The 27,659-nt window shown below is 35.3% G+C and overlaps 1 protein-coding gene across 1 annotated transcript in view; it reads right to left on the reverse strand.

Annotated features, from left to right (window-relative positions):
• The window catches only part of CWC22 (CWC22 spliceosome associated protein homolog), a 62,163-nt gene that overhangs the window by 30,826 nt on the left and 3,678 nt on the right, over nucleotides 1-27,659 (reverse strand). Inside the window, exons 2-6 of the mRNA XM_004032877.4 lie at nucleotides 17,233-17,371; nucleotides 12,513-12,580; nucleotides 10,629-10,739; nucleotides 5,695-5,940; nucleotides 2,126-2,254 (exon numbers count right to left, since the gene is read on the reverse strand). Of these exons, the coding sequence (XP_004032925.2) occupies nucleotides 2,126-2,254; nucleotides 5,695-5,940; nucleotides 10,629-10,739; nucleotides 12,513-12,580; nucleotides 17,233-17,259 (581 nt within the window). The 5' untranslated portion in view covers nucleotides 17,260-17,371. The remainder of the gene's footprint in view (nucleotides 1-2,125; nucleotides 2,255-5,694; nucleotides 5,941-10,628; nucleotides 10,740-12,512; nucleotides 12,581-17,232; nucleotides 17,372-27,659) is intronic.

The raw sequence follows: 27,659 nt of genomic DNA on the forward strand, positions 1-27,659 counted from the left end.
TAGAGCTACAGAGAACAAAGAAACCAGAGATAAATCCAAACATTGGCAGTCAACTGATTTTTGACAAAGATGCTAAAAAGACACAATAGGGAAAAGACAGTGTCTTCAATAAATGGTGCCAAGAAAACAGAATACCCAGATGCAGAAGAATGAAAATAGACCTTAGACCCACAGCATATACAAACATCAACGCAAAACAGATTAAAGACTTAAACATTAGACCTGAAACTGTGAAACTACTATAAGTTTCTAAAAGAAAAATACAACGGAAAAGCTCTGAGACACTGGTATAGTTAATGATTTTTTGGATATGACCCCTAAAGCACAGGCAACAAAAGCAAAAAGAGACAAATGGGATTACATAAAACTAGAATGCTTCTGCACAGCACAGGAAAATATCAACAGAGTGAAGAGACGACCTACAGAATGGGAGAAAACATTTGCAAACTATACACCTGATAAGGGGTTAATATCCAAAACACATTAGGCATTCAACTCAATAGTAAGAAAACAAATAACCCAATCTACAAAGTGAGCAAACAATAAGAACAGACATTTTTCAAAAGATGTACAAATAGCATATATATATATACATGAAATGCTCAACCTCACCAATTATCAAAGAAATACAAATTAAAACCACAATGAGACATCTCACAACTGTTACAACGGCTGTAATAAAAAAGATGAAAAACAGCAAGTGTTGCCAAGGACATAGAGAAAAGAGAACGCTTGTACACTGTTGGCAGAAATATAAATTAGTATAGCCATTATGAAAATAGTATAGAGGTTCCTTAAAATATTAAAAACAGAATTACCAGCCAGGTGCCGTGGCTCATGCCTGTCATACCAACACTTTGGGAAGCCAAGTGGGGAGGACTGCTTGAGCTCAAGAGTACGAGACCAGCCTGGGCAAGATGGCAAGACCTCATTCTCTACAAAATATTAAAAAATTAGCCCAGTGTGGTGATGAGTGCTTGCGGTCCCAGCTACTTAGGATGCTGAGGTGGGAGAATTCCTTGAGCCCAGAAATTCAAGGGGGCAGTGAACTATGACCATGCACTGTACTCCGGCCTGACAATAAAGCAAGACCCCCATCTCTAAAATAAATCAATATAAAAAAAATTTTTTTTGATTGTAACTACCATTTGATCCAGCAATCCCACTATTGGGTATATATACAAAGAAAATGAGATCAGCATGTTGAAGAGGTATCTGCACTCCCACATTTATTGCAGCATTATTCACAATGGTGAAAATATGGAAACAACTAAAGTGTCTGTTGTGAATAAATGGATAAAGAAAATGTATACATGTATAATGGAATACTATTCAACCATAAAGGAAATCCTGTCATTTGGGAAAACACAGATGAACTTGGAGAACATTATGCTAAGTGAAATAAGCCAGGCACAGAAAGACAAATAATGCATGACCTCACTAATATGCGGAATCTTAAAAAAAACTGAACTCATAAAATCAGAGTATAAAATGATGGTTACCAGAGGCTGGCGGTTGGGGGAATTTAGATGTTGGTCAATGGACACAAAATTTCAGTTAGGAGGAATAAGTTCCAGAGATTCATTCTACAATATTTTGACCATAGTTAATAGCCATATATTATATACTTGAAAGCTGAAAACAGAGTAGATTTTTAAGTGTTCTCACCACAAAAAATGACAGGCATGTGAATGCATGTTAAACAGCTTGATTTAGTCATTCTACAAAGTACATATATATCAAAACATCATGATGTATACCAAAAATATACACAATTTTTACTTGTCAATTTAAAAAAGAAATAAAAAAATTAGTTTGAGGTAGTATATTTTAACATTCGTTATTCCTCATGAGTTTAAATTATTGGAGGCATTAATGTCTGCAAAAACCATTATGTGAAATCAAAGCTTCTCAAAAAGCAAAAATTCCATACAACCTCTAACAGCAAGGCACAAGTTATTTCTTAGCAGTCTATATTTTTATAAGTCCTGCATTTTAAATAAATATTCTCAATGACCTTTGAAATGAAGTAGCACAATAAATCAATGATTATTGTTCATGTAGATATTATATTCCTTTGAAAAAATTACTTAGAAATACTACAAATAAAATAGCTGATACTTACCTTCCTCTAACTATATTTTCTTGAAGAAGCTCTTGAATAATAATACTTATGTTGGAAATGTTGACTTTGTTGATAAGGCCATTAATTGACTTCTTTAGGGCCTCCCAACTCATCCTCTGGTATGCTAAGCTAAAAAGAAGTGATTTTAATAAAGATTAAAACTTAATTACAATAATAAGAAGCTATAAGAACATAAAAACTACATAGTGTTCCTTAATTTTTAACATTATTTTCATGAAATGACCCCCAAGTACAGTAAAATATATGATGCCTATCAGGATAAATAGATTATATCCTGAACCATATTTGATTTTCTATACATATGCTTAAGTATACACCATTTTCCTTTAATAATACAATAAGATTATGTAAGGATATATAAGGATAACATTTTGTTCTTATGCCTAGTACATTTAATTTATTAGTCAAATTCAATAAATCCTTATTTTACATATAATGCTTGATTTAAACTTGTCTTTAATGGAAACCTTTAAAATAAGTGCAATTAAAAAAAATTTAAATGGTAACATGAAATACCCAAATATAAGCCGCAAAAAAAATTTGTATGTCCCTTCTCATAAAAAGATGACAGAGACAACAAAATTAAATGTTTTAAGCCACAAAGAAATGGTAACTACAGGAAAAGGGAGTCACATGAAATCATGGGGCTGAATTACCATTCAGTGTATTTTAAAGACAATCTCTATGTTGATGTAGTAGTCCTACAGCTATACCAGTTGAATGTTAGATAGCTGTACTGCTTTTTACCCTAGATTTTGGGGAAATTACTTGGCCTCATTGAGTTTCTTTAGGTTGAATCGGACAATGTCTAAGATCTTTCAATGCTCTACAGTTCTATGGGTTTTGTAACTGCTTTTCTGTGGAATCTGATTTCAGCTGCAGGAAGTCTTAACCTTTTTTCTTCCATACATGTCTCTCTCGGGAAGTCTGGTGAAATCAGTAGACTTTTTGGGATGATATATACAATGAATAGGATTACAAAGGATACGAATCATACTAAAATTCAGTTTTTGAAACATGAGAAGAACAAAAGTTTGATATAATATTCTATGTGCTTCATAACACATTAAACAACAAGAACTGGCAGTATGCTTAATAACTACTTAAATTTCTAAGTAGCATGGCCATAATCCGTATCATGAAATATCTGTAACAGACTGTCAATACTCTGATCTATTGCCTACATTCTCAAAAGAAAAAAAAAAAAGCTAAACTTTAGAGAACAGTAAAAATAAAGATTCAATTTTTTCCCCAAACACATTCATGGACTGATTGCTTGAATTCTATTCATGGACCTCTTGAGGGGCTTCTAGGTTAAGAATCCCTGTTCTGGAGTGGTACAACAAGGAAGGTTGGTGAGAGCAGTTCCTGGTGGGAACGAGTATTGTATCACTGACATTGTTTAGTATTGCTAGCATGGTGAGGATAAAAAACAGACTCACTTTGCAGTTAATTTTATTTTGTTTCTAAATTCTCTATAAATTATGTACCCCCTTACTGCCTGTACCCAAGGTGGACTATTCCACTGTTTCATAACTCCAACCTTTTGGTATCCCACTATCTCTAGACACAAGATGCATGGCTTAACAAGTGGCCTGATTAATAAGATGTTGCTCATATACAATCACCACCTATCTTATTAAACTAATCAAACGGCTACATCAAATACAATTATACATCCTAATTAGGAAGCCCACAATTCACGTATCTACTGAAAGCAAAGACTATGGCCTTCTCTTACAGATGTCTACTTCTCCTTGTGCCCTTTACAGCCTACGAACAGACTTCAACAGTATATAAAATTATCTTAAAGGAATCTGCTTTAAATTGCATGTATTGCTGACTCTCCTGTTCGCTTTATTTAAAAGGAAGCAAGACTTGGACTGACAAAGTTTCTAGTCTTTTACAATCAGGATTGCTTTGGACTGGACTGGAGAAAGTGAATACCTTTCAGTAATGCTGCCACTACTGCCTTGTGCATGAGCAAAACGTTTACATGATAATGAAGGTCCTACTAACCACAGAAGCCATCTCCAAATTCCTTTTCAACCTAACACTTCAAATATCACTGCCAAGCGCTAAAATATGACACATAAAGAAAAACTTATTAGTTTTGAATTTAATGTCATCAAATACCCCTTTCTGGCTCTTAAATTCGGTTTTAATTTATTTCAAATCTTCATAGCTTCTTTTAGATAAATGACATTTCTTATTTTTTTTTTTTTTTTTTTTTTTGAGGCAGAGTCTCTCTCTGTTGCCCAGGCTGGAGTGCAGTGGTGTGATCTTGGCTCACTGCAAGCTCCGCCTCCTGGGTTCATGCCATTCTTCTGCCTCAGCCTTCCGAGTAGCTTGGACTACAGGCACCCACCACCACGCCTGGCTAATTTTTGTATTTTTAGTAGAGACAGGGTTTCACTATATTGGCCAGGCTGGTCTCGAACTTTGGGAGGCTGAAGTGGGCGGATCATGACATTTCTACTTCAAGTTAATCCTTGAAACAAATTTAGATTTAACTTAAATAAGCTTCTCAAGCACTTTTCAAATTGCTATTAAAACGCTCATGAAAAGATGTGGAAATATTCCTGTCTGGCTCACCTTGCATCTGTTTTTCTTAAATTATAACTATTAATACCTTCTATCCCAATCTTTTAACTAGTTATCTGGCAACTGAATAATCATTTCAATCTGGGACCATACTTTCCCTAGTTATCAACTCATCCTATTAGAGAAAAATATCTTAAAAACTTAGCTGTACTTTCCTAAATAGCTCCTCACCATCTCAATTATTCTGAAAAGGGAAGGAGTGTTTTAAGTGTGACTGTTCATATATAAATTTTGTCTGTCTGCCTTAGAGTAGCAAAAATGTATAGTCTAATATATCATGATCTGAAGAAAATGTACAAAAAGAGATAATTGCCAGCTTCAGTTTTATACATAAGTACAGAGGTTGGCAAACTACACCCATGAGCCAAATGCAGCTGACCACCTGCTTTTGTAAATAATGCTTTATTGGAACACAGCCATGCTTATAATTTTCTACACAATGCCTATGACTATTTTCACATTTCAAGAGCGGAGTTAAGTAGCAACAACAGAGACAAAATGACTCACAGTGTAAAATATTTACAGTCTGGGCTTTTACAGAAAAAGTTTGCTGACTCCTGGTTTACAACAGGAAAAGTCAATTTTAGAACTAAAATGTCAGTATTACTCTTTTCTACAAAAAACAGACATTATCAATACGAATGCATCCATGAAACTATGAAAGGAACAATAGTTTGAAAATACTATAAAAAGGGTAAGCAATCTTTTCCTCAAACTTTTTAATTCATTCATGCAAAAAAAAGAAAAAAGAAGTAATGCGCTAATATAAGGGCACGTAGTGTGTGGCTCTCCAGTGGAGCTATAAAGTAAAGAGGTCTCTAATTTGAGGTCTCTATCACTATAGACTAACGTAAATTCTCAAGAGCCAGGGTTAATTAAACCACAGTTGACTTATTTTTCAACGACAATTTCATGGCTTTGTATACTGATTGATATAAACATGCCTGTTTTTATCTGTAATCTGTTCCTGCATCATCCTGAGCTTTGCAGGGGGAATATATGCTCCACCAGTGCGAGTAAGAAGAGGATCCAGCTCATCTTTCTTTTTCTTTGTAGCAGGTTCATCCTGAGCAGAGGAACTCTGAGTTACTGATGTTTCTGGGTTTCTCCTCCCGGGAGATGGGGATTTCCGAGACCTTTTCCGATCCGTATCTCTTTCTCTTTCTCTGCGTTTTTCTCGGTCCCTGTTTCTGTAATATAAATTTTTTTAAGAGCAGAAAAGACAATATAAAATACACTCTTAGCAATTAACTGCACATAAATGAGTCAGACCATAAGTGGGTCCCACAAATTCAGACTAGGAAAAGTGGTCTAGAATGGTGACAAAGTGTTTCACAGAGAAAATTCAACAAATTAGGTCCTGAAGGCTTGACAGGATTTAGATTGGGGGCAAGTCGGCAGGAGGAAGGGGAGACGAAGGATGACATTTTGCAACTAGTAGAAGAGGGAATAATTATTGAAAGACTGAGCAGGGGTGTTAAGGTCAGAATGAGTAGGACAATCAGGAAACAAACGATTATGTGTCATGGTTGTTGGAAAGATGAATTAGAGTTAGACTAAAATCTTAAAACATATGTAAAGACTTTAAGGTTTTTATACTGGAGGTGATGGGGAATCATTAAAAGTTTCTCAGTAGGAGAGTGGCATGAAAAGAGTGTTTTAAGAAGACAAATTAGCCTGTGGTGTATATGACAAATTGTATAAAGGAGAAGAAACCAGAGTTAATCTCCAATAGTGGTTACTTTAGTTGTAAGACTACTACAGAATATAATATTTGAAGTTGTTTCTTGACAGAACTAATATTTTTCTTAGAAATCTCAGAATATTGGAAGCTTCTGCTTATTTGAGACAATGTGGGGGGAAAAATTTTTCTAGCCACAATGTCTTCCCTACTAATGCACCTGATTATCCTTTCTTAAGCTGAGGCTTTTAAAACAATCAAGGTACAGTTCTCTGAAACCATCAAGAACTAACGGGAAAGAGCGAATCCTTGCTTTTTGCTATCTTTCCCCAGAGCAAAGTTTATCCACTGAGCTGCTTTTTACATATACTGCCTTGGAAACCGAGATCATTCTGTTTGTGTTTTGGGTAACCATGAGTTATATATAATATAGTAAATAAAAGTAAATTTCATATTATCACTGCATTACCAGGAAACTGTGGGATAGATTTCAGCTAAATCTAAGGAGTATGTTTCAGATGGTCTTTTAAATATATAGTAATAAAACCTACACGGAGACTGAAAAGCAGTCATCTTCCCAGGTAGCTGTGGAGGAACAGATTTTTTTTGTTCATTTGTTTACTTTTATTTTAAGTTCAGGGGTACAAGTGCAGGTTTATTACACAGGTAAACTTGTGTCATGGGGGTTTGTTGTATAGATTATTTTACCACCCAAGTATTAAACCTAGTATTCATTAGCTGTTTTTCATGATCCTCTTCCTCCTCCCACCCTCCACTCTCCCTTCACCCTCCATAAGGCCCTAGTGTGTGTTGTTCTCCATGTGTTAATGTGTTCTCATAATTTAGCTCCCACTTATAAATGAGAACATGTGGTATTTGGTTTTCAGTTCCTGTGTTAGTTTGTTAAGGATAATGGCCTCTAGCTCCATCCATGTCCCTGCAAAGAACATAATCTCATTCTTTTTTATGGCTGCATAGTATTCCATGGTGTATAAGTACAACATTTCTTTTATCCAGTATATCACTGATGGGCATTTAGGTAGATTCTATGGCTTTGCTATTGTCAACAGTGCTGCGATAAATATACACATGCATGTGTCTTTATAATATAATTATTTATATTCTTTTGGGTATATACCCAGTAATGAGATTGTTGGGTTGAATGAACAGTTTTGAAACTGAGGTATAAGAGACTTAAATGACTCCTAGGGAGGATAGACAATCTGTATACACCAAGAGTGAACAGATGGGGGAAAGAGTGATTTCAAATATAAACCTCAATTAGTCACAAAGGCAGATGCTCTAAGTTCTCTGCACTAATTTGCAACTGAATTGCTTCTTCTTGTGAATATACATGTTCCAAGAGAGTAGCTACAGCAGGGATTTCCTGACATTGGTTATGATTCTTCTGAGAAACATTAGGTAAGAGAGCTAGCTGGCTGATAAAATCAGATCCCTACCATTATTGTGTTTGTTCCTTTATAGTGCAGAAGTAACAAAATATTCTAAAAGTCTAAATAGAAACATTTTTGGACTGTTAGCCTTTATGTTCTGCATAATACCTAGCCTGCTTACTTCATAGTGTGACTGTGTGGATAACATGAGACTTCATTTTCATATACTAGACCTAACATAGAGTTATACTGAAGTACTACAGTCAGGGATTGTGAAAAATACAGAGGCTTTGGAGCCAGAACTGAGTTCAAATTCCAGTTTCAACATCTACCAGATGTTTAAATGCAACCTCAGGTAAGCTACTTAATAAACTCAAAGCCATTTCCTTATTTGTAAATTGGAAAAAATAGTATCTAGTTTCTAAGAGTTTTAACAGTATTTGGGAAAATATACAAAAAGCTTAGCTTACCAATTATGGTTCTAGTAGTCATTCTCATTAAGGTGACAGCAGACAAGCCTGGATTTTGAAGGTTAATATAATCTGACATTATAGGATTAGGTATATACTAGAAAGTGATGAAAAGGAAATTTTTGGCTATAGATATCAAAGAATGTGCTTAGCTCCAAACTCCAAACTGCAGAGGAATTTGGTCAAAATTCCTGTAGGGGGTATAATATTGGTAGTAAAGGGGTGGATAATATCTGAGAGACATCAAAAAAAGATATTGATTTTAGTGAACAATAAAACATGAGAGTCAAGTTTTGGAAACTAGATGACTAATAAGGGAATATAGGAAAATCAGGAGAAAGCTGGTTTTATGAAAACAATGACAAAGGCAGGAAGATGTCTATGAAGGGATAATGAAAATGGCTGTTACAGAGACAAATCACAGTTCCTTTATAAAATACTAAAATAATGTTGGTTTTGTAAGATTAATTAGAAATACACTCAGAATCAACCACGTTGTTCAACAATAGTTTACCTGAACTCTTCCACTGTTTTCCATATAAAGTGCCAAGGGTTCACCGCTTATCACTACTCAAACTGATATGCTCAAGAAACTAATATTTTAAAGTTGTCATTTTCTTAGTATTTACTATGTTCAGACATGGTAGTAGGACAGACATTATTTTTAAACCTAAACAACCAGACAAGATACATGTTATCATCCTCATCTTATAGATAAGGAAACTGAGGCTCAGAAGAAGTTTGTTAAGAAATTTTACCAAATTTCTGTAACTAGTAACTAAAACTTGAACTCTAATCTGCATGAATATGGAATCTATTCTCTTTCTACTATGCAACACGGCCTCATTAAAAAGTGTAAAATACAGACATCCCAAAGTCAATTTCAAATGACCTGGAAATTGTCTGCATCACTACTCCTCTCCTAAGCAAAGATACACGCAAGTTAAGGAAATACTACCCATATAGTGACTTCTGTTTTAAGTACTTGAGAGTATTTCCATCTGCAGAATGCTAGTTAACATCTCTTCCCTATATTGAGCATCTCAAGTATCTGCCCCACTATTTTCTTTGAGACTACCATTACTTCTACCTGGAGAGTCTCTCCCCACATGTACTAAGTAACTTTTAATTCCATTATACTTTCTCCTGATCAAATACATACAGAGGCCCTTTAGTGAAGTTTTAAAGGGAATTATTAAAACGCCGACATCTTTCTAACACAGTAGTCACCCCTTATCTGTGGTTTCACTTTCTGAGGCTTCAGCTACCAGTGATTAACCACGGTCCAAAAATAAGTGACTACAGTACAATAAGATATTTTGAGAGAGGCAGACCACATTCGATAACTTTTATTAGAGTATATTCTTATAATCGTTCTATTTTAGTATTAGTTACTATTGTTAATCTTTTACTATGCCTAATTTATAAATTAAACTTTATCATAGGTATGTATGTATTGGAAAAAACATAGTATATATATATGGTTCAGGTATTATCCACAGTTTCAGGCACCCACTGGGGTCCTAGAACACATTCCCCATGGATAAGTGGGGACTGATGTATTCTCACTGTAAAAACTATTACTAATTTCTACAAGGGAGAAAAAGAATTGAAAATAAATACATATCAATAACAAGGGGTTATAATACTCTGCCTAGTTTTCAATGAAACATGAATGGCACTTAATGTCTGACTCTTCTTAAATATTACCCCCAGGAGTCTCCAAACACTCTAATTCCAATGTTTCTTGCTATCTGCCTTCCATTCAGTTCCCTTGCCCATTTCTCAACCAAGGAAATATTGCAAGTCTTGTTAGCCAGAGGAACAGGTGGGTAACCATGTTCTCTAAAGCTCAAGTAAGAATCCTTCACATGTACAAAAAAACTACAAATTGGAAACTTAAGTCTCAATGTCCCTCTGCCATTATGCAGGAAAGTAAATTTAGACCACTCTATATCATACAATATAAATTTCTTTCATTGAGTAAAGAATCTCAAAAAATAACATAAACCAACCCCTCTTGCGGTACAATACAATGAATGAGCTTGGGCTTTAGAGTCAGACAGACTTAGGCTTGCCACTATTATGTTTCAAAACATGAACAAATTACTAAACTTCTCTAGACCTCAGTTTCTTCAGCTGTAAAGCAGACCTACTTCACATATTTACTGCAATAAGAAGTTAATTCACATAAAGCCCTTATTAGAAAGCCTAGCACCTAAAAACATCCAATTAATGTTAGCTAGTATTATTTTTGTTTTTATTACAAATATAGCATAAAGAAAGTTTAAACAAATATAATTTTCTACAAGTTAGAAATTCCCAACACTAACCGTGACTCCATGCTACTATCATAAGAACGTCCTCTTCTTGAATGCTCATAGTCTGATCTGCTGTAATCAAAGTAATCTCTATCCCGGGGGGATCTTTCTTGTTCTTCATATCTAACATAAAATAAGAAAACCAAGTTGCAAATTAAAAACAACTATGTTATAAATATTTAGGAAAGTTATATATTGGTAATGGTAAAGCAACTCTATGACTGAACAACATCGTGTCAAACTGTTCTTAACAGCTCATTTTGCTAACACCCATTCATTCCATTAGAATTACAAAAGCTTTCAGTTTGTACACAGCAAAACAACTCCTAGGATTCACTTAACCAAACTTACTTGTTTAGTGAATTATCCTGATTCACTTTGTTCTCAGTAGGAGACATATATCTGGATATCATATATAGTTAGGATGAAAAAGGCTATCCTACAACTGACTCCTTTTGCTTAGTTGGCTTGTTTATCAAAACACTGAATGTATGAGACCAAGGTCATTGGCTGGCCTCCATAAGGATCAGTTTAATTCCATACCAAAAGACCACATTCATCAGCTGTTAATCTTGAAAATGCATTACTGGACAGCAATGAGAATGGATTGAAATTATTAGCAAACAAGGATGGATAGCATCAGATGTGTTATTTCAATCTTAAAAGTCAATAAAATCAGAGAACCTTAAGAGAAGTTAAATATATACATAATAGATACATAGTAACATAATCCATATTTTATATACACATCTACAATTAAGTTATACACACAAATACCTGCGTGTGTGTGTGTGTCTGTGTGTAAAGAGTTTTTTTGTTTGTTTTTTGTTTTTAAATATATAGGGAGTAGACAACTGGTGAAAGATAGTAAGTAATCATGAATCAGGGCAATTAACTTGATGTTCACAAAGCAAAGTTTTTATAGATATTTAGCAGAGTAGAATAAGAAAGTACATATGGAGTAAGGAAGCCTAGACAACTGAAAGAAAGTTTGAAGGGTGCTTCTTCCTTCATAAATTATTTTTAATGGGCATAAAAACTTTTTTTTACAGTCATTATTTTTAATAGACCATATGCTTAATGGTCTTTCAATGATCATAAATGAAATAATTGTAGTGCTAATATGAATTCATAATGCACATTAATGTTAACATTTTTGGATCGCTGACCTTAACATAGTTATAATATGATATAATCCAGCGGTCTCAAACCTTTTTGGCAACAGGGACTGGTTTTGTGGAAGACATTTTTTCCACAGATGTTGGGGGGTGAGGGGATAGTTTCAGGATGAAACTGTTCCACCTCAGATCATCAGGCATTAGTTAGATTCTAATAAGGAGCACACAACCTAGATCCCTCGCATGCGCAGTTCACAATAGGGTTTGTGCTCCTATGAGAATGGAATGCCACAGGTGATCTGACAGGAGGCGGAGCTCAGGCGGGAATGCTGGCAGGCCTGCTGCTCACCTGCTGTGCGGCCTGGTCCATGGCTCTGGGGGTTGGGGACCCCTGATATAATCTATATAAAAATATTTTAAAGATAATACAGAGCTATGTACATGTAAGAGATAATACTAACAGTAGCAAAAGCAGCACTTCTAAATAGTGTAATTTCAACTCAGTTTTCCATTTTACACTTTCATTCCATTAGTATTTGAAACATTAAAAATTACTCCCTTTCACATAAAAATTACATAATATCTGGAATTATTTACTAGAAACTCCTAGAAGAGTCATTTAAGGATGATTCCTCCTACAGCCCATTCAAGTAATATTGGTTATAAAACCATTAAAAAGAAGTTATCCACCCTAAAATTAGAAATCTAAGAGCTAAATTATTACATAAACCTTACTATAAAAATTTACATTGCATTCAGAGCATATTAAACTATTTACCTGTCTTCTGGAGAGGAGTTCCTCTGATATGAATTAAGGTTTTCCCTTCTGTCATGACCAGAAGAAGGCTTTAAAAGAGGAAAAGAAGGGGAAAACATTTCAAAAATTATTTATGTTAATAACACAGACTGAAATACATGGCTTAGAAAGTTGGAAGTACTTTAGAAATTGTATCAAAACATTTTTTAAATCATTAAGAATAATTAATGTAACCTAAACAGTCTATAAGATAAAACAAAATCTTCAGACCATCCCAGATAGGCCTGTCTGTGGCAGGCACCTGTTTTCATTATGGACCAAAAACTTCTTTTTTTTCTGTTTATTTTTATTTTTTATTTCCTTTTATTTTATTTTTTATTTCAATAGTTTTATGTGGAACAGGTGGTGTTTGGTTACATGGATAAGTTCTTTAGTGGTGATTTCTGAGACTGTGCTGCACCCATCACATGAATAATGTACACTGTACCCCAATGTGTAGTCTTTTATCCCTAACCACCCCCCTACTCTCCCTGACCCTTTCTGCTGAGTCCCTAAAACCCATTGTATCATTCTTACGCCTTTGCAGAACCAAATACTTCTTTCTAGCCAAAAAAATTCAAGGTAGAAAAAGATAATTCTCAAATTTTTGATGACATCTAGTTTATATTTTACTTCTATGTAATAAGTTATAATTTTTATTATTATTATTATTTTTTGAGACAGGGTCTTGCTCTGTTGCCCAGGCTGGAGTGCAGTGGCATGATCACAGCTCACTGCAGACTCAACCACCCAGGCTCAAGTGATCCTCTCGCCTCAGCCACAATATTGTACTTACCTCCTATCTCCTTTAGCTTATGAAAACCACAACTTTAGTACAGGGTAAAATAGCTGGAAGAAACTGACTCTAACATGTTTATAAAAGTTAATTTTTGTTTTCAACAAACATCATTTGAATGTCTGATATGTATTATACTGTGGTAGGCTCTAGGGACTCGAACAACATTACTTTTAGGGTATAAGCACTATTCCAAATTTTTTGAAAAACAATCAATATACAAATAAGTAACTTCATGTAACATGAGACTGACATGAGACAGAGATGTGAACCATCCAGTTTGAGACTACATCCTAATTAAAAAATCCAAATACATTAAGGAACCAAAATGTTTATCTCTGTATATAGGTAAAATTTTTTATATAACTGGTCAACATTCAAATATCGACAAGCCTTTTTTTAAGAATTAAAATAATTTTAATTAACCATACTGTAAAGAAAAATAGCATTTAACATACCTTAATCTTGAAATCTAAGATAAACTAAATCAAACAATGAGTAACAGTTCTGCAAACTTACATGCTTGCCTCCTTAATGAAGAAAGGATATATTTTAAAAAAGAAAATTATTCTGAGTAGAAATATAAGATCCAACTTCCTCTGATTTTATGACTATCTAATTAACAGCAGTTTGAGTCTAACATAATCACAAGTACAATGCAAAATAGTCTCATTATTGAATTTTTTGAATAGTATCCACTAACTAATCTATATAGCTGAATAAGCATGTAATCAAAATTGATAACTTAAAGTAACCATAGTTTAGCTGTTACTTTGCATTAAATTCAACCATTTTAAAATTCTGTATCTAATATAAGAAAGTTTTAAAAATTATTTCACTCATCAACACAGTGAAATAGAAATGTTCAATATATATGACATAGGTTTCTATAAAACTTCACATAAAGATCTTAGGTCAAATACAAAGCACAAGATTCATTCAATTCAATGGTAACATAAAATACAATATTTATACTGATCACTTATTATAAGACATAGTCCTTCCTGTGTAGACATTCTGAAAGATACAATAGATAAGAAAGGCCAAGGAGCTTATGATCTTGTAGAAGACAGAGAGGCTTATAAAGATTTCTATGATTGAACACATTAGATTATATGTTCCCCAGAATGAGAGTGAGTGAGTGAGACAGAGAGAGAGAGAGAGAGAAAGAAGAAGAAGGAGGGGGCAGGGAGAGGAGAGAGGAGAAGACAGAGAACAATAAAACTGCATTATCTCCTTTTTCTTTTACAAGGCAAAGAAAGTTATTTTGATTACATTAAGGAGAAGGCCCCAATTCTGTACTAATGATTTTTAACACATCTCCGCAACATCTGTTGTGAGCAAGAGGAAGAGACCAAAAATATTGAAGTTGTGAAGAAGGATTTCATAAATATGATCAAGTAACAAATGACTGGCACACATAGTAAGTGCTAACAGGAGATCTTGAGTAGGAAACAATCACTGTGGCATAGAGTGCTAAGGGATGAAAGTGGGAAAACGGGGACTTGAATTTGGCTTTGGTAGATGAATAGGATTTCACCAAGTTAAGAATCACTTTCAGGTATGAATCAAATATTAAGAACCTGAATTTCCCTATTTCTTGTATCACAGAGTTTAGATTGTAAGTCAGTGCAGTAGTTGAAAATACTATACAGTCAGAATTACCTTTAAAATTTTTCTAAATTGTTCATGAAGCAAAACAAATATGGTGACATCATGTAGTAACTCATAGTCTCCAACAACGTAGGGAGAGCAGTATGAGGAGACAAGGGGAACAAGAAGCCTGAGTCCAGTGGCTTTCATGATCCACTAGACTTTAAAAGAAAGAGGGAGGAGGTGCTGGAAGAGGTAGGGAGCTTGCTAAGGAAGCTACAGTGAGGTTCAAGGGAAAAACAGGGGATTCTCAGTTGAAGCCTTATGAACCTAACAGGTGAGTCCTCAGAACATCAAGGGAAGAGCTGAGTTTCACCTAAAGAAAGAATCAGCATCACCCCAGCTAGTGGACCCATTGTGGCTAACAGAAAGGAGATAAATGGAAGCAGACCAAAGAGAGCTGGCTGGTAGAGCCAAGCCACTAAGTGTGAAGGGCATGCTAAATGAAGCCACCCACGGGCAGGCTGGGGGAGAAAATGCTACAGGAGACCCATCTGGGCCACAAGAGGGAAGCGTGGAGAAGCAGAGACTAAGAGGAACCAAAAGAGGAGTCTGAGAAAGGCTAAACATTTCTCCCTTTGAGTAAAAGGAATTAGTCTAAAGATCTGAGCGCTCTTGTCTAACATGGCTCTGTCAAGAGCCAGTTCTGTACAAGGTCTCCTTTACGTCCCCAGCTCCTAACCCAGAATCTGCCACCTACTAGGTCCTCAATAAATTAACTGTTTAAGTAACAATGGACCAATGAGTACAAGTCTCAAAAAGGCTGATTTGAGAACAATATACAAGGGTTACTGACAGATGGAACTACCTCAGGAAACTGTGAGCCCCTTGCCAAAAGAGATATGCAAGCAAAGGCTGGATGTCTACTTAAAAGGGAGGCGGGTGACTGTCTTCTCACACTTGACAGAGGTTGGAAAAGATTGCAGCAGAGGCTGCCTTACTCTACAAGTCTATCAGTTCAGCTTAATAAGCACCTACTACAGGGCCTGCTGTCAAGGAGCTTGCAATCTACTGCTTCTCTTTAAAGAAGGAACTTTAGGTGTGTACAGCTGTAAGAGGATAGGAAGGGAGGAGTGCCTACATTTATAATCAAATAAAAATACAGTTCCCCCTTTACTGACTCCAAGGCCCAAAAAGTGATGTCCTGGTTTTAAATCCATGCAGTTGAAGAGAAAAGGAAGTTGAGTAGTTTGCTCTCCTGCCAAGTCCACTCACAGGCAGAACAGTTTTGAAAGCAGATGGAATTACTGGTCCCTATTCCTGCCCTGATCTCACCTCCTACAATTCTCCCCTTCTGATACCTGCTCCACTCTAGATTCTTTGCCTTTGCTGTTCCTTTTGCCAGGCACACTCTTTCCCCAGATATCAGCAAAGTTAACTCTCACATTTTCAAGTCTCTGCTCAAATGGCTATCTTTCCAATGGGCCCTACTCATCCCTCTAATAAAAACTGCAACCCCTCAGTGTTGAATCCCCCTACCCTGTTCTACTTCTTTTCTCCATAGGACAATTCTATTACTTAACATTCTAACATACTACATAACTTATCAAGTTTATAGTTCATTTTATCTCCTCCCCACAACAACTATAATGTAAACTCCATGAAAACAAGGATTTGTTTTATTCACTATTTTATTCAAAGTTCGTAGAACAATCACTATAACATCTAACAATCAATATAACATATAACACATATAACACTATTTTGTTCAAAGTTTTAGAACCATCACTAGAACTCAATATGCATTTGTTAAATAAATGAACGCACACTGTCTAAATACAGCACAGAATAAAGAGACCATCCATCTATTCATAAGAAATATCCAAGAGGCTCACGTTGTAAACAGATAGGCAGAAATTTCCCTGCACTGTTACTTGTTTTTCTTTTACATGTGATCATTCACATGATATATGTAGGCCCCTGACGCATGCATCCATGTGTATACACACACACACACACGCACACACACGTACACACACTTCTCTATGTTCTCAACTGCCCTCTTGCACACTAATACTTCCATATAGCTAAGTATCTACATTTAAAATTGTTTAAGTTAGATGGATGTATTAGATTGGTGCAAACAGTAATTGTGGTTTTTAAAACTGCAAAAACTGCAATTACTTTTGCACCAACCTAAGTGCCATTCTACTGTCTGGCTCTAATGTCCTAATTACATAAATGCATTTATATTTAAAGAACAGGTAATTGACTATAAGTTTACATCCTCTATTTTAAGTTTCAAACACTTACTTTTATCTGTGCCACACTACTTTTCATTTTCTGTTGCCAGTTGGTCCAATAAATCAAAGATTCTTCAAACTGGTCCAAATAACAAGTACCCAATGCTCTGAATTCCTTGACAGTTTATTTTTCTGGCTGCAAACATTACCTATAAAATATACCAAAGAAAGCTTTATTAACACTAATAAAGTGTGAAAAATGATGATATATTTTTTCTATACAATGGACATTTGACCGCCTTATTTTTCTTAATCCATAAACAAATATAATAAAAATTGTAAAAATCCTTAAGTAGTTACACATAATAATGTATACCTAACACATACAAGTAGAAAAAAAATCCATGAACAAGAGAGCAAATAGAAGGTTTTATTCTAAGGACCAAGGGGAACAAAAGTTAATTTAAAAAGGGATGTCCTATAACTTTATTAAAAATGTTCTCATAGTGAGGGAGATATATACCTACATCATAAAATAGTAGTGTGATATTATTAAAAAAAACTGAGGAAACGATAGAAAAGAAACTCTATATAAACTGAGTATAAAAATCCAATGTTTCTATACAGACTAACAATGAAATACCCAATATCCTTGCAATAATGACCATTAAGAAATAAATTTAATCCACATAGAAATTTAAGGTGCTAAACTACAATAATTATGTCTCAATGTGATCTATTAAAGGCACAAAGCTTCAGATATATGCGCATATGAGAACTAAGTATTTAGCTCAGAATAAACCTAGTCATCAGCATTAAATCTAAAATCTTCAGATGTGTTTTAATACTCTAAGTAAATTTTAGCAATTTCTGCAAGATGCTAAATTGATACTTATGTTCACAAAGAACTTGCATTCAAATATTTTATTGGAAGTACATATCTAAATGGTTTATAGTATAAGGCAAAGAAATCCCAAAAATAAAATAGAAAATAAATAAAAGGATTAAAAGATACAGAGAATGCAGAGAAAGCAACGTGCTTAGTAGCAAAATAACTAAATACAACTGGAAAAAAATTAATTTGAGTGTCAGAAAGGGTATAACAGATTATCTGGTCCAATTCCTTCTTTTAAAAGAGAACACTGAAAGCCAGATATCCTATTTCAATTATAATTATAATAATTAAATTATAATGCCAGCTAGACTTACAACTAGAAACCTACCATAAGGACACCCTGTTAAGTATTCCTTTCACTGGCACACACATACAAATAGTCTTGACATTATAAAGTGATACAGAGCTGCTATCATTTAATGCAGATGGGGATGTATACGAATTACTAAGTCAAGAAATGTCTCTATTACAATGATTGGCATGGTGTCAAGGTTAGTAAAGGCAAACTTATCAATCTGTAAAATATAACTACAATCTAAAGCACATCACTGCTTATGTACGAGGCTTACAGTTAAAGAGACAAATGTGTGTAACTTTACATAATACTCTTATTAACAGGCTCTTTCTTCAATTAGTTATTGCAGTTGTTTAGAAAGCTCAGCCTTGTTTTCAGCTGGCAAGTTGTCCCCAAATCTTTTCTTTATGTATCTTTTTAAAGTTTATCAGCACTTTGGGAGGCCGAGGCGGGTGGATCACAAAGTCAGGAGATTGACACCATCCTGGCAAACACAGTGAAACCCCGTCTCTACTGAAAAATTACAAAAAATTAGCCAGGCGTGGTGGCGGGCGCCTGTAGTCCCAGCTACTCCGGAGGCTGAGGCAGGAGAATGGCGTGAACCTGGGAGGCGGAGCTTGCAGCGAGCTGAGATCGTGCCACTGCACTCCAGCCTGGGCAACAGAGCAAGACTTCATCTCAAACAAACAAACAAAAAAAGATTACTCTGGGTCCTAAATCCTGATGCCCACAGACTAGTCTATCTAGGACCTTATTATGCCCACAACTATGACATCATTGTTTGAACTTAGTTTCAGAGTAACTTTTCCTACTGGATGCTATACCTTAGATAAATAATTGAGAAAATCCAGAATAAGTTACGTAAAACACTTCATAAAATCAGACTCTGTGATGGTAGCAGAGAGGAGAGGCATGCCCCTCTACCTTAAACAGTCTATTCTGATATCATGCAAGAGTTACCATCTTAATAAGCCTATGTTATCAAAAGTCAAATAAAAAACATGTTTCAAAGGCGAAAGAGAGGTTCGAGACTAGAGAGAATTACACTGTTTTCCTCTTAGAACTTAAATAATAAGGGTGTTTTGATTCCCAGGGCCACTGGGTAGTTTATGTAGCACTTCTGAACAAATTTTTTAAAACGGTAACTGAACTTCCACTTCTGAAATGGCTAGGAAGTTCCTACTGAACCTAATCCTTTCACAGGTAACAACCATAAACTCTTGATAAAATATACAACAACCACCTGAAGGCACTGGAGAATGAACAAAAGCAGGCTGAGTCTAGAGGAGAGTAGATGCCTTGAGAAAGGAGCAACATGAGTGAGTTATCCCATTTAATATAGCTTTAGTCTGAGGGCAAGCTGCAGTCTGTACCATGCAAGGGTGGCTAAAACTGATGAAAAGCTGCAGCCATTCTCATTTGAAGAACAAGAGGACAGAGTCGAGGCAACCACAGCTGCTGGAAACTGAGGGGGAATCCAGGAGGGGAGAGAGTCAGTGGAGGGGAACCCCATATGCTGGGTATAAATTGTTCCCACATCTCTGACTACCTCTGAACCAACACATGTACAAGACAGATTCCTGCCAAGAACTGAACTAAGATTTGAACTGCTGCTCAAGAGACTAGAGTTTGCAAATTTAAGTCCAACCAAGTTAACTGCCTAAAAAGTCACCACTCCTTAGAGGAATGTAAGGAAACCAAAATCTCTATAACATAAAAATAATATCCAGGAGACAATTAAAAATAACATTTAAAAAATGTGGCCCAATCTTAAGGGAAAAGACAATCAAAACAGATCAATGCTGAGATGATCCAGATCCTGGAATTAGTATATAAGGTTTTTAAAGCATGGTTTTTAAAACATATGGAATGATGCAAAGAAAAATATGCCTGGGAAATTTCAGCCAAGAGAAACGATAAAATAGAACCAGAAATTCTAAAACTGAAAAATATATGAAATAAAAAATTCACTGAATATGCTTAACAGTAGAATGGTTAATAGTTAAAGCCAAAGATAAAAATCCTGAGAGCAGAAAAGAAAAAAACAACATATTATATACAAGAAAATAACAATTCAAATTACTGTTGACTTCTCATCAGAAACTAAATAGACCATGTTCTCATTTACATGCAGAAGCTAAAAAAGTGGATCTCATGAAGATAAAGCAGACTGGCGGTTATCAGAGGCCAGAAAGGGGAGTGGGGAGTGGAGGATGAAGGGAAAAAAAAGGAGTATAAATGTATTTATTACCACTGAACTGTACCCTTAAACATGGTAAAGATGGTAAATTACATCTCCATATATTTTATATCAAAATTTTTGAAAAAGAAACTAGAGAGACTTGAAAATAGTGAAACAATTTTTAAAAGTGTTAAAAGATAAAAAAAAAAGTTAACGTAGAATTCCAGCAAAAACAATCTTTAAAGGAAGACAAAATGAAGACATTTACTGATTAAACAAAAAACAACAACTAAGAGAAAGAAACTAAGAGAATTTATCACCAGCAGACCTGCACTACAAAAAATGCTAAAATAAGTTCTTCAAGCTAAAGGGAAATGAGGCTAGATGGAAACTGTTTTTCAGAAAGAAATGAAGAATACTGTAAATGATAACTTTCTCAGGAAATACAAAATACTGTTTTATTTTAATTTATCTAAAATACATATGACTCTTTACAGCAAAAATTATGTCTTGAGGGGTTATAATATATATAGCCAGAGTATACATATATGTATAGTATATAGAACTAGCGACCAAAATGGATCTACACTATGCAAGGTTTTCTACATCTTTCATGAGGTGATACAATATCGACTCTAAGTAGCACATGAAAAGTTAAGTATATATATATATATATATATATATATATATATATATATATATATATACTGTTCCTTAGAGTAATGACTAAAAAAAAAAAAGTACAAAATATAGCTTAAAAGGCTACAAATTAAAATAGAATTTTAAAAAATATTTAAAACAGAGGCTACCCCCTCCCTCACCTGAGGATGAGAGCCCTGTAGGGATAACCCTTATCTCAGCTGGATTTTAGGACCATTTGCCTCAACAAGATGACTCTGTTGAAACCAAATTGCAGGACTCTTTCCAAAGCTCCTGTTTTAATGGCTATAAAGGTATAGAGAGCCATAAAACTCAAAACTTTACTTGACTTACTTTTGCTCAAAGATATTGGTATTTTTTTCCCTACCTCTACTAGCACAACCATTTAACATTTCTAACATATCCTTTATTACCTTTAAACCCAGTGTTATTTATACGTACATTTGTTCCCCAACAAATAATACAGCACTTCTGTTATTTGCCCAGCATCTTTCTAGGCATTGGATAGGCAGCAATGAACTACCGTAACAAAATCTGTTCATGTGAAGCTTACATTCTAGGTATAAGAAACAAATCTATAATGATAAACAAAACACTAAGCCACTCAAGCAAGGTGACAGGTTGGGCTTTTTTCCTACAGGTCAGTTTTAAATCACTACTTAACGGTGTAAAACTAGTTTGATGTCACTACATTAAAAACAACTTGAATCAAGAAAAAATGCATGACAGGAGAATTACTTGTACATATATTGGGGCCCACCTCTAACTTACAAAATCAGAAAATGGGCAGAAAGTGTAGGGGAAACCCATGCATACTTGTTTTATGAAAGTATTCCCAAGGTAACTCCAAAATCCAACTTTTCCCCAAGTCTCCTCAGCTTTTCAATTCTACATAAGAAACTTTGGTTCTCAATTTGTTCTCAAACCATGAGCCACTTAGGCAGAATATAGAGACCCCACAGCCTACCTACTTTATAGCGAAGGACTTAGTTGTAAATCAATTGGAAAGGGAAATAGAAAATCCAAATGTATTAATTCTTAATAACTCTTAGGTAAGAAGTGTTTTTTAAACCTGAGAAATTATGGCCACAATTTATAATCACTTATACAATCTTCCTCAATCCTCATAATTGCCCTGTTCTGGTGATTTTTTTTTTAGCCATGTTTTTCAGTGAAACAACTGAAGTACAGAGAATTCAAGCAATTTGTCCACGTAAATTACACCTAGTAAATGGCAGAAGCTAAACTTCAAAGCCAGGTTTATCTGATGCCAAAGCCATATATTTTGTCCCAATGAAAACGCCAACACTAACGAATTGAAGCCAAAATGGTAAATTATAAAATGTAAACAAGTACAGACTCTACTATCCAGAAAATTATCCTAGCCTAAACTGATCCATTCGTTCAAAGTTCCAGATAGCAAAGACTGTGATTTAATATAACGAAGCACTACTTCTTTCAAACATTCATAGTAATTTTAAGGATTCCTTTTTATTTAATTTAGCACACCTAGAATTCACTGTGACCAGGTATACTATGAGCAAAAAATAAAAATAAAAAATCACTTGACCCCATTGCACAAGATTTAGCGTTTTCCTTTGCTACTCTCCTGGAGTCTTACACCCGGTTCCTCTTCCTAACCTACTTACACATTTCAGAACAAGCAATTTCTGTGCATTTTGTTTCTATTTAAATTTACATATTTCAATTTACATATTTAAATTAATGAGTTTTCTTCTGATCGATATCATCTTTCCCCTTTCAACTTTCATCAGCAAATAATTTCTGGCAATAAAGTACAATCTGTGACATTTCCATGTCTCACAACGTAAGTGTGAAAATGACAATATGGTAAAGTAGACCACTATCATAGTTCTAATAAAAAATGAATAAAGTATTGTCATTGTCCAGATTTATGCAGAATATGCCTGTTTGGAAATTCTGAGTTCAACATATGCATGCTAATACTTACACTAATCGGAAATTCCTGAAATGAGAGCAATTTATCTAGAGTTTATAGCACTCTCTGCTCTTCTAAGCATCACTATGTGAATTTTATGGTGAATTATTAAATTTCTTTCCCCTTCTCACAAGAAAGCAACTCAACAAAACCACACCTGCTCTCCCGAAGAAAGGATATTTTCCAATAGGAGATATAGTATTCACGAGAGCACTATTAAAAAAAAGATAGTTTTTCTCTCGGTTTCATCAAGCATTAGAAAGCAAAATATTTAATAACATATATAAGTACTTCAGACTGTTAACCAGAAAATTGTGAATTCTGCAATTATCTCAAAAATTAAGAAAATGAGAAAATATTCAACTAATGGCTGAAATGCACTGCTTTCCAGATGATTTCCGTAGCAAAACACTTCTACCATTGTCACTTCGGTGTTCTCAGTCCAAGTTAGAGGAACTTGCTGAAACATATTGTCGTAAAATTGCTAAAGGAAAGGGGAATCAACAGTGAGTTACCTTTAGTTGGCTCCTCTGGCTTCTAAATAGTAAAAACAGGTTTGGTGAATTTCAAACATTTTAACAGAGTTCATATTTAAAACAAAAACAAAACCAAAACAAAAACCTTAGTTGCCCAATGGGGAAAGTGGTAATATTATACAATACAAAATAAAAAGTGTCTTAAAATTATTCTAAATGCCAAAATATAATGCGAGGGGACATAATGGAATTCTCAGAAAATACCTCAACAACAGCCAAGCCCCCAAGGAACGGATTTTCCTTTTCAGGGAACAAATAGGAGTAACAGATTGGCTTCGCTCTTGAACAATATAAAACAAGATTGCTATGTACTTTCCATATCTGTACTGAAGGAAAACTTACTTGTTCAGAAAAACCGTTTCTTGCTATTTTTTCCTGTCTTAATGTACATATTAGTGAAAAAATTGCCTCATGATATACCTCATAAGGCCAAAAAATTATAATTTGATGTCAGCATAGAATCACAATTTCAAGAAAATAAAAGGGTCAAAATACTCCTGTCTCTTTCTAGAAAAGTCACCAGGTACAGGTTGAAAATCCTTTATCTGCAGTTCTAAAATCTGTAAAGCTCTGAAAATACAAAGATTATTCTTAAGCATGTGGCAACTCACTTGAGAGCAAAACTTAGCATATACTGACTTGATACTTAATGTGACTTGATACAGTGCAGAAATATTAATGTGTTTGACTAGAGGATGTTACTCCAGACCCCAAAAGGGGGGATTACTTAATATGTAGTATAGGCACTGCAGTTTTCTAAAATCTACAAGATACTGAAATCAAAACACTTCTGGCTCCAAGAATTACAAATAAAGAGTTGCAGAGCTGTCCTCCCTTTTGCTTCATAGTCATTGCATATGCCAGGTGTGCTGACTCATAACCATTTGAATGACTAGATTGCCAGGTTCAAGTACAGGGCTAGAAGTTGTGCAGATAGTTCTGGACATTGTTTTCTGTTAGAAGTAAGTAATATAAAAGCATTTGACTGGTCTGCAACTCTGTGTGGAGAGTAAGACAGCCCAAATTTTCAGACACTTTAAGACAGTAAGACACAGATGAGTGAAAAAAAAAAAAAAGACATTTTAATGAACCCAGTGACACCATTATCTATACTGAAAACTTCACATTATAAATTGGGAGGTAGTATTACCCCCATTCATTTCCTGTATCATGAAGCTAGTCTATTTTAGGCTGTTTAAGTAACCAAATAAAGAGTTAAGTGACCCAATCATTTGGAAATACTATTAATTTTTTTATGCATAGGAAGATTCCCCAGTGTGCTTCTTTTCAACAGAACGCAGGATCTATGAGAATAGAAATTTGTCTATTTTTGTTAGTTTCAACATTTCAATAAGCTGTCTCTTGATTTACAGTACAGTATTTCCATTTAAGTTGGTTTTAAAGAAAAATTCTACATGTTGAACTTTTTAATGATTCATTTAAAAATAAATTATGACATTTATGGGGCAAATTCCCTTTATCCTGTCCCCTCCCTAGTTTTACTGTCTCATCCCTACACAGCTATTTTGTGATATGTAAGTTCACACTTGATGCCTCTAATTTTTTTTCTTTTTTTTTTTTTTCTTGAGACAGAGTCTGACTGTCACCCAGGCTGGAGCGCAGTGGCATGATCTCAGCTCACCACAGCCTCCACCACCCAGGTTCAAGTGATTCTCATGCCTCAGCCTCCTCCTGAATAGCTGGGATTACAGGTGCGTACCACCATGCCCAGCTAATTTTTTGTATTTTTAGTAGAGATGGGGTTTTGCCATGTTGGCCAGGCTGGTCTCAAACTCCTGACCTCAAGTGATCTGCCCACCTGGGCCTCCCAAAGTGCTGGGATTCCAGGAGTGAGCCACCATGTCCAGCTTGATGTCTCTAATTCTTAACCTCTCCTACCCACTGTAATTCAGCTTTCCCCTCCCACTACTCCACAGCACTTACCAATGTTACACAGTAACTTTTCTTCTTGTTGCTAAATCCAGGGGCAGCTTCCTTCTTTTATGGGACATTGCTCTAGCATTTGGCACCTAATCCCCTTCTTGAAGTTCTCACTTGTCAACTTACAGGGACACCACCTTCATTTGTCCATCCCTTTAATATTTACTATGCCTGAGAGTTTAGTATTTGCTCATGAATTTATGTTTTGTTCATTGCTACATTCCCAACACTAGAGGCTCTCAATACATATTTGTTAAATGGATGAATGAATAGTCCTTATCTTTTCTTTCTCCATATTCTCTGTGGAAGATCATCTCCATCCCCATAGCTTTAATTAACATGTGAAAACAACTTTTTACTCCAGCCAATCTTCTCTAGAGTTCCAAATCATGATGTCCAATTTGCTATAGGAAACCTCTAAGTGGATGTGCCAAAGGCCATCTGAACTAAAGAAATCCACAGTGGAACTAATTATTTCCTTCTCCCCATCTCAAACCAGCTCTTCTTCTAAGATATGACTTACAAAGCTTCCCAGGTGGCAATTTCCTTTTCCTTACTCCCTGTAAGTCACCAAATCCTACTGATTCTACCAAATCTGCCCATGTTTCCCCCTCATTCTGTCACTGTATATAGGAGGCTGGGGGAAGGTTCCATTTAGGCTAGGGCCATAATTGATATTTATATTCAGTGGCTGAGAAAAGCTGGGTGCAGTGGCATGTGCCTAGAGTCCCAGCCTGGGCAACATAGTGAGATCCCATCTCAAAACAATAGTAAAAGAAGAAGAAAAAAGAAAAGTGCTTACAGAGAAAATGAGGAAGTATGAAGCTAAGAGAAAGAAAGTACAGTCATGGTCTTTACTAAAGGCAGTGCCTATGTATGGTGGGGAGATATATACATTACACAACAGACAACGCATTGAGGACTCTGTCCTTGGGTAAAGAAGAAATGTCTAAGTGCTACAACAACGTCATAAACAAGTGTTACTGGAAAAGAGGGTTTGGGACATACAGAAAGAAGTAGGTCTTGAAGCTGAGTCTTAAAAAACAAGTAGGAATTATCCATATAGAAAGGGGAAAAGGTCATTCAGGAAATAAGATAAGCATGTGTAAAGACTCAGAGACAGAGAATTTGGGGATTTCAAGGTGTACATGAAAAACTGAACATGAATAAGATGGAACATGAGAGACTCATTAAGCTAAACTATGAAAGGCTCTGTATGAGTACACTGGATCCTCAAGGTTCTTGGTCACTGCTACATATCCAGAACCTAGGACAGTGTCTGCTACTTAATAAGTTCCAAATCTAAAATTAAATAAAAAATGGGGAGTGTAGATTTCTGCTGATTACTCCAATTTCTTCCTACATAGAACTTCCTATAATGCCATTTTGTCAACTTGTTCATCAAGGAATACAACAGCAGCCTTGTCTCACCTATTAACTCCTACTTCTTGGAAATACTAAGATTTCGAAGTCTTAGTACATCAAGACAACACTATCAGATGCCACCCCCTATTAGTCTTCACTCCATGTTAACCTGTGGAGCAGCTTGAAAACACTTCCTCATTGAGTGAGATGAAAAAAATACTAGTTCCTTTGCAGGCACTGCAAAAGGAAATCTGTCCCTGAAGGTGCAGTTCTTTTAACTTACAAAATCAACCCTAATTACTGAATATGCCATATGCCTTCATCACACATTCAAACCACTCTCTCCTGTCCCAAATCTGTTCCTCAGCTTGCCTAATTAAGTATATGGGTGAACACATTCTGCCAATTTTCAAGGCACAGCTTTGAAAGTCACCTGGTTATTTAATTAAAGAGCCATGTAGTAAACCACATTCTGGTTTAAAGAAAACTTGGAGGTGTTGGCCTCCACAGAGAAATTTAGCCCCTAGACATGTAAGCACTGCATTCTACTACAGAGGCTCCTGTAGCCAGGTCTAAAATAAAGCTATCCTTACAAACTATCTCAGGAAGGACTCACAGGGTAACTTTTCAGGTGGAAGTGCTGAACTCTGTCTAGCTCCACCC

Source organism: Gorilla gorilla, chromosome 11 (assembly GCF_029281585.2).
Source record: "Gorilla gorilla gorilla isolate KB3781 chromosome 11, NHGRI_mGorGor1-v2.1_pri, whole genome shotgun sequence".
Taxonomy (NCBI): domain Eukaryota; kingdom Metazoa; phylum Chordata; class Mammalia; order Primates; family Hominidae; genus Gorilla; species Gorilla gorilla.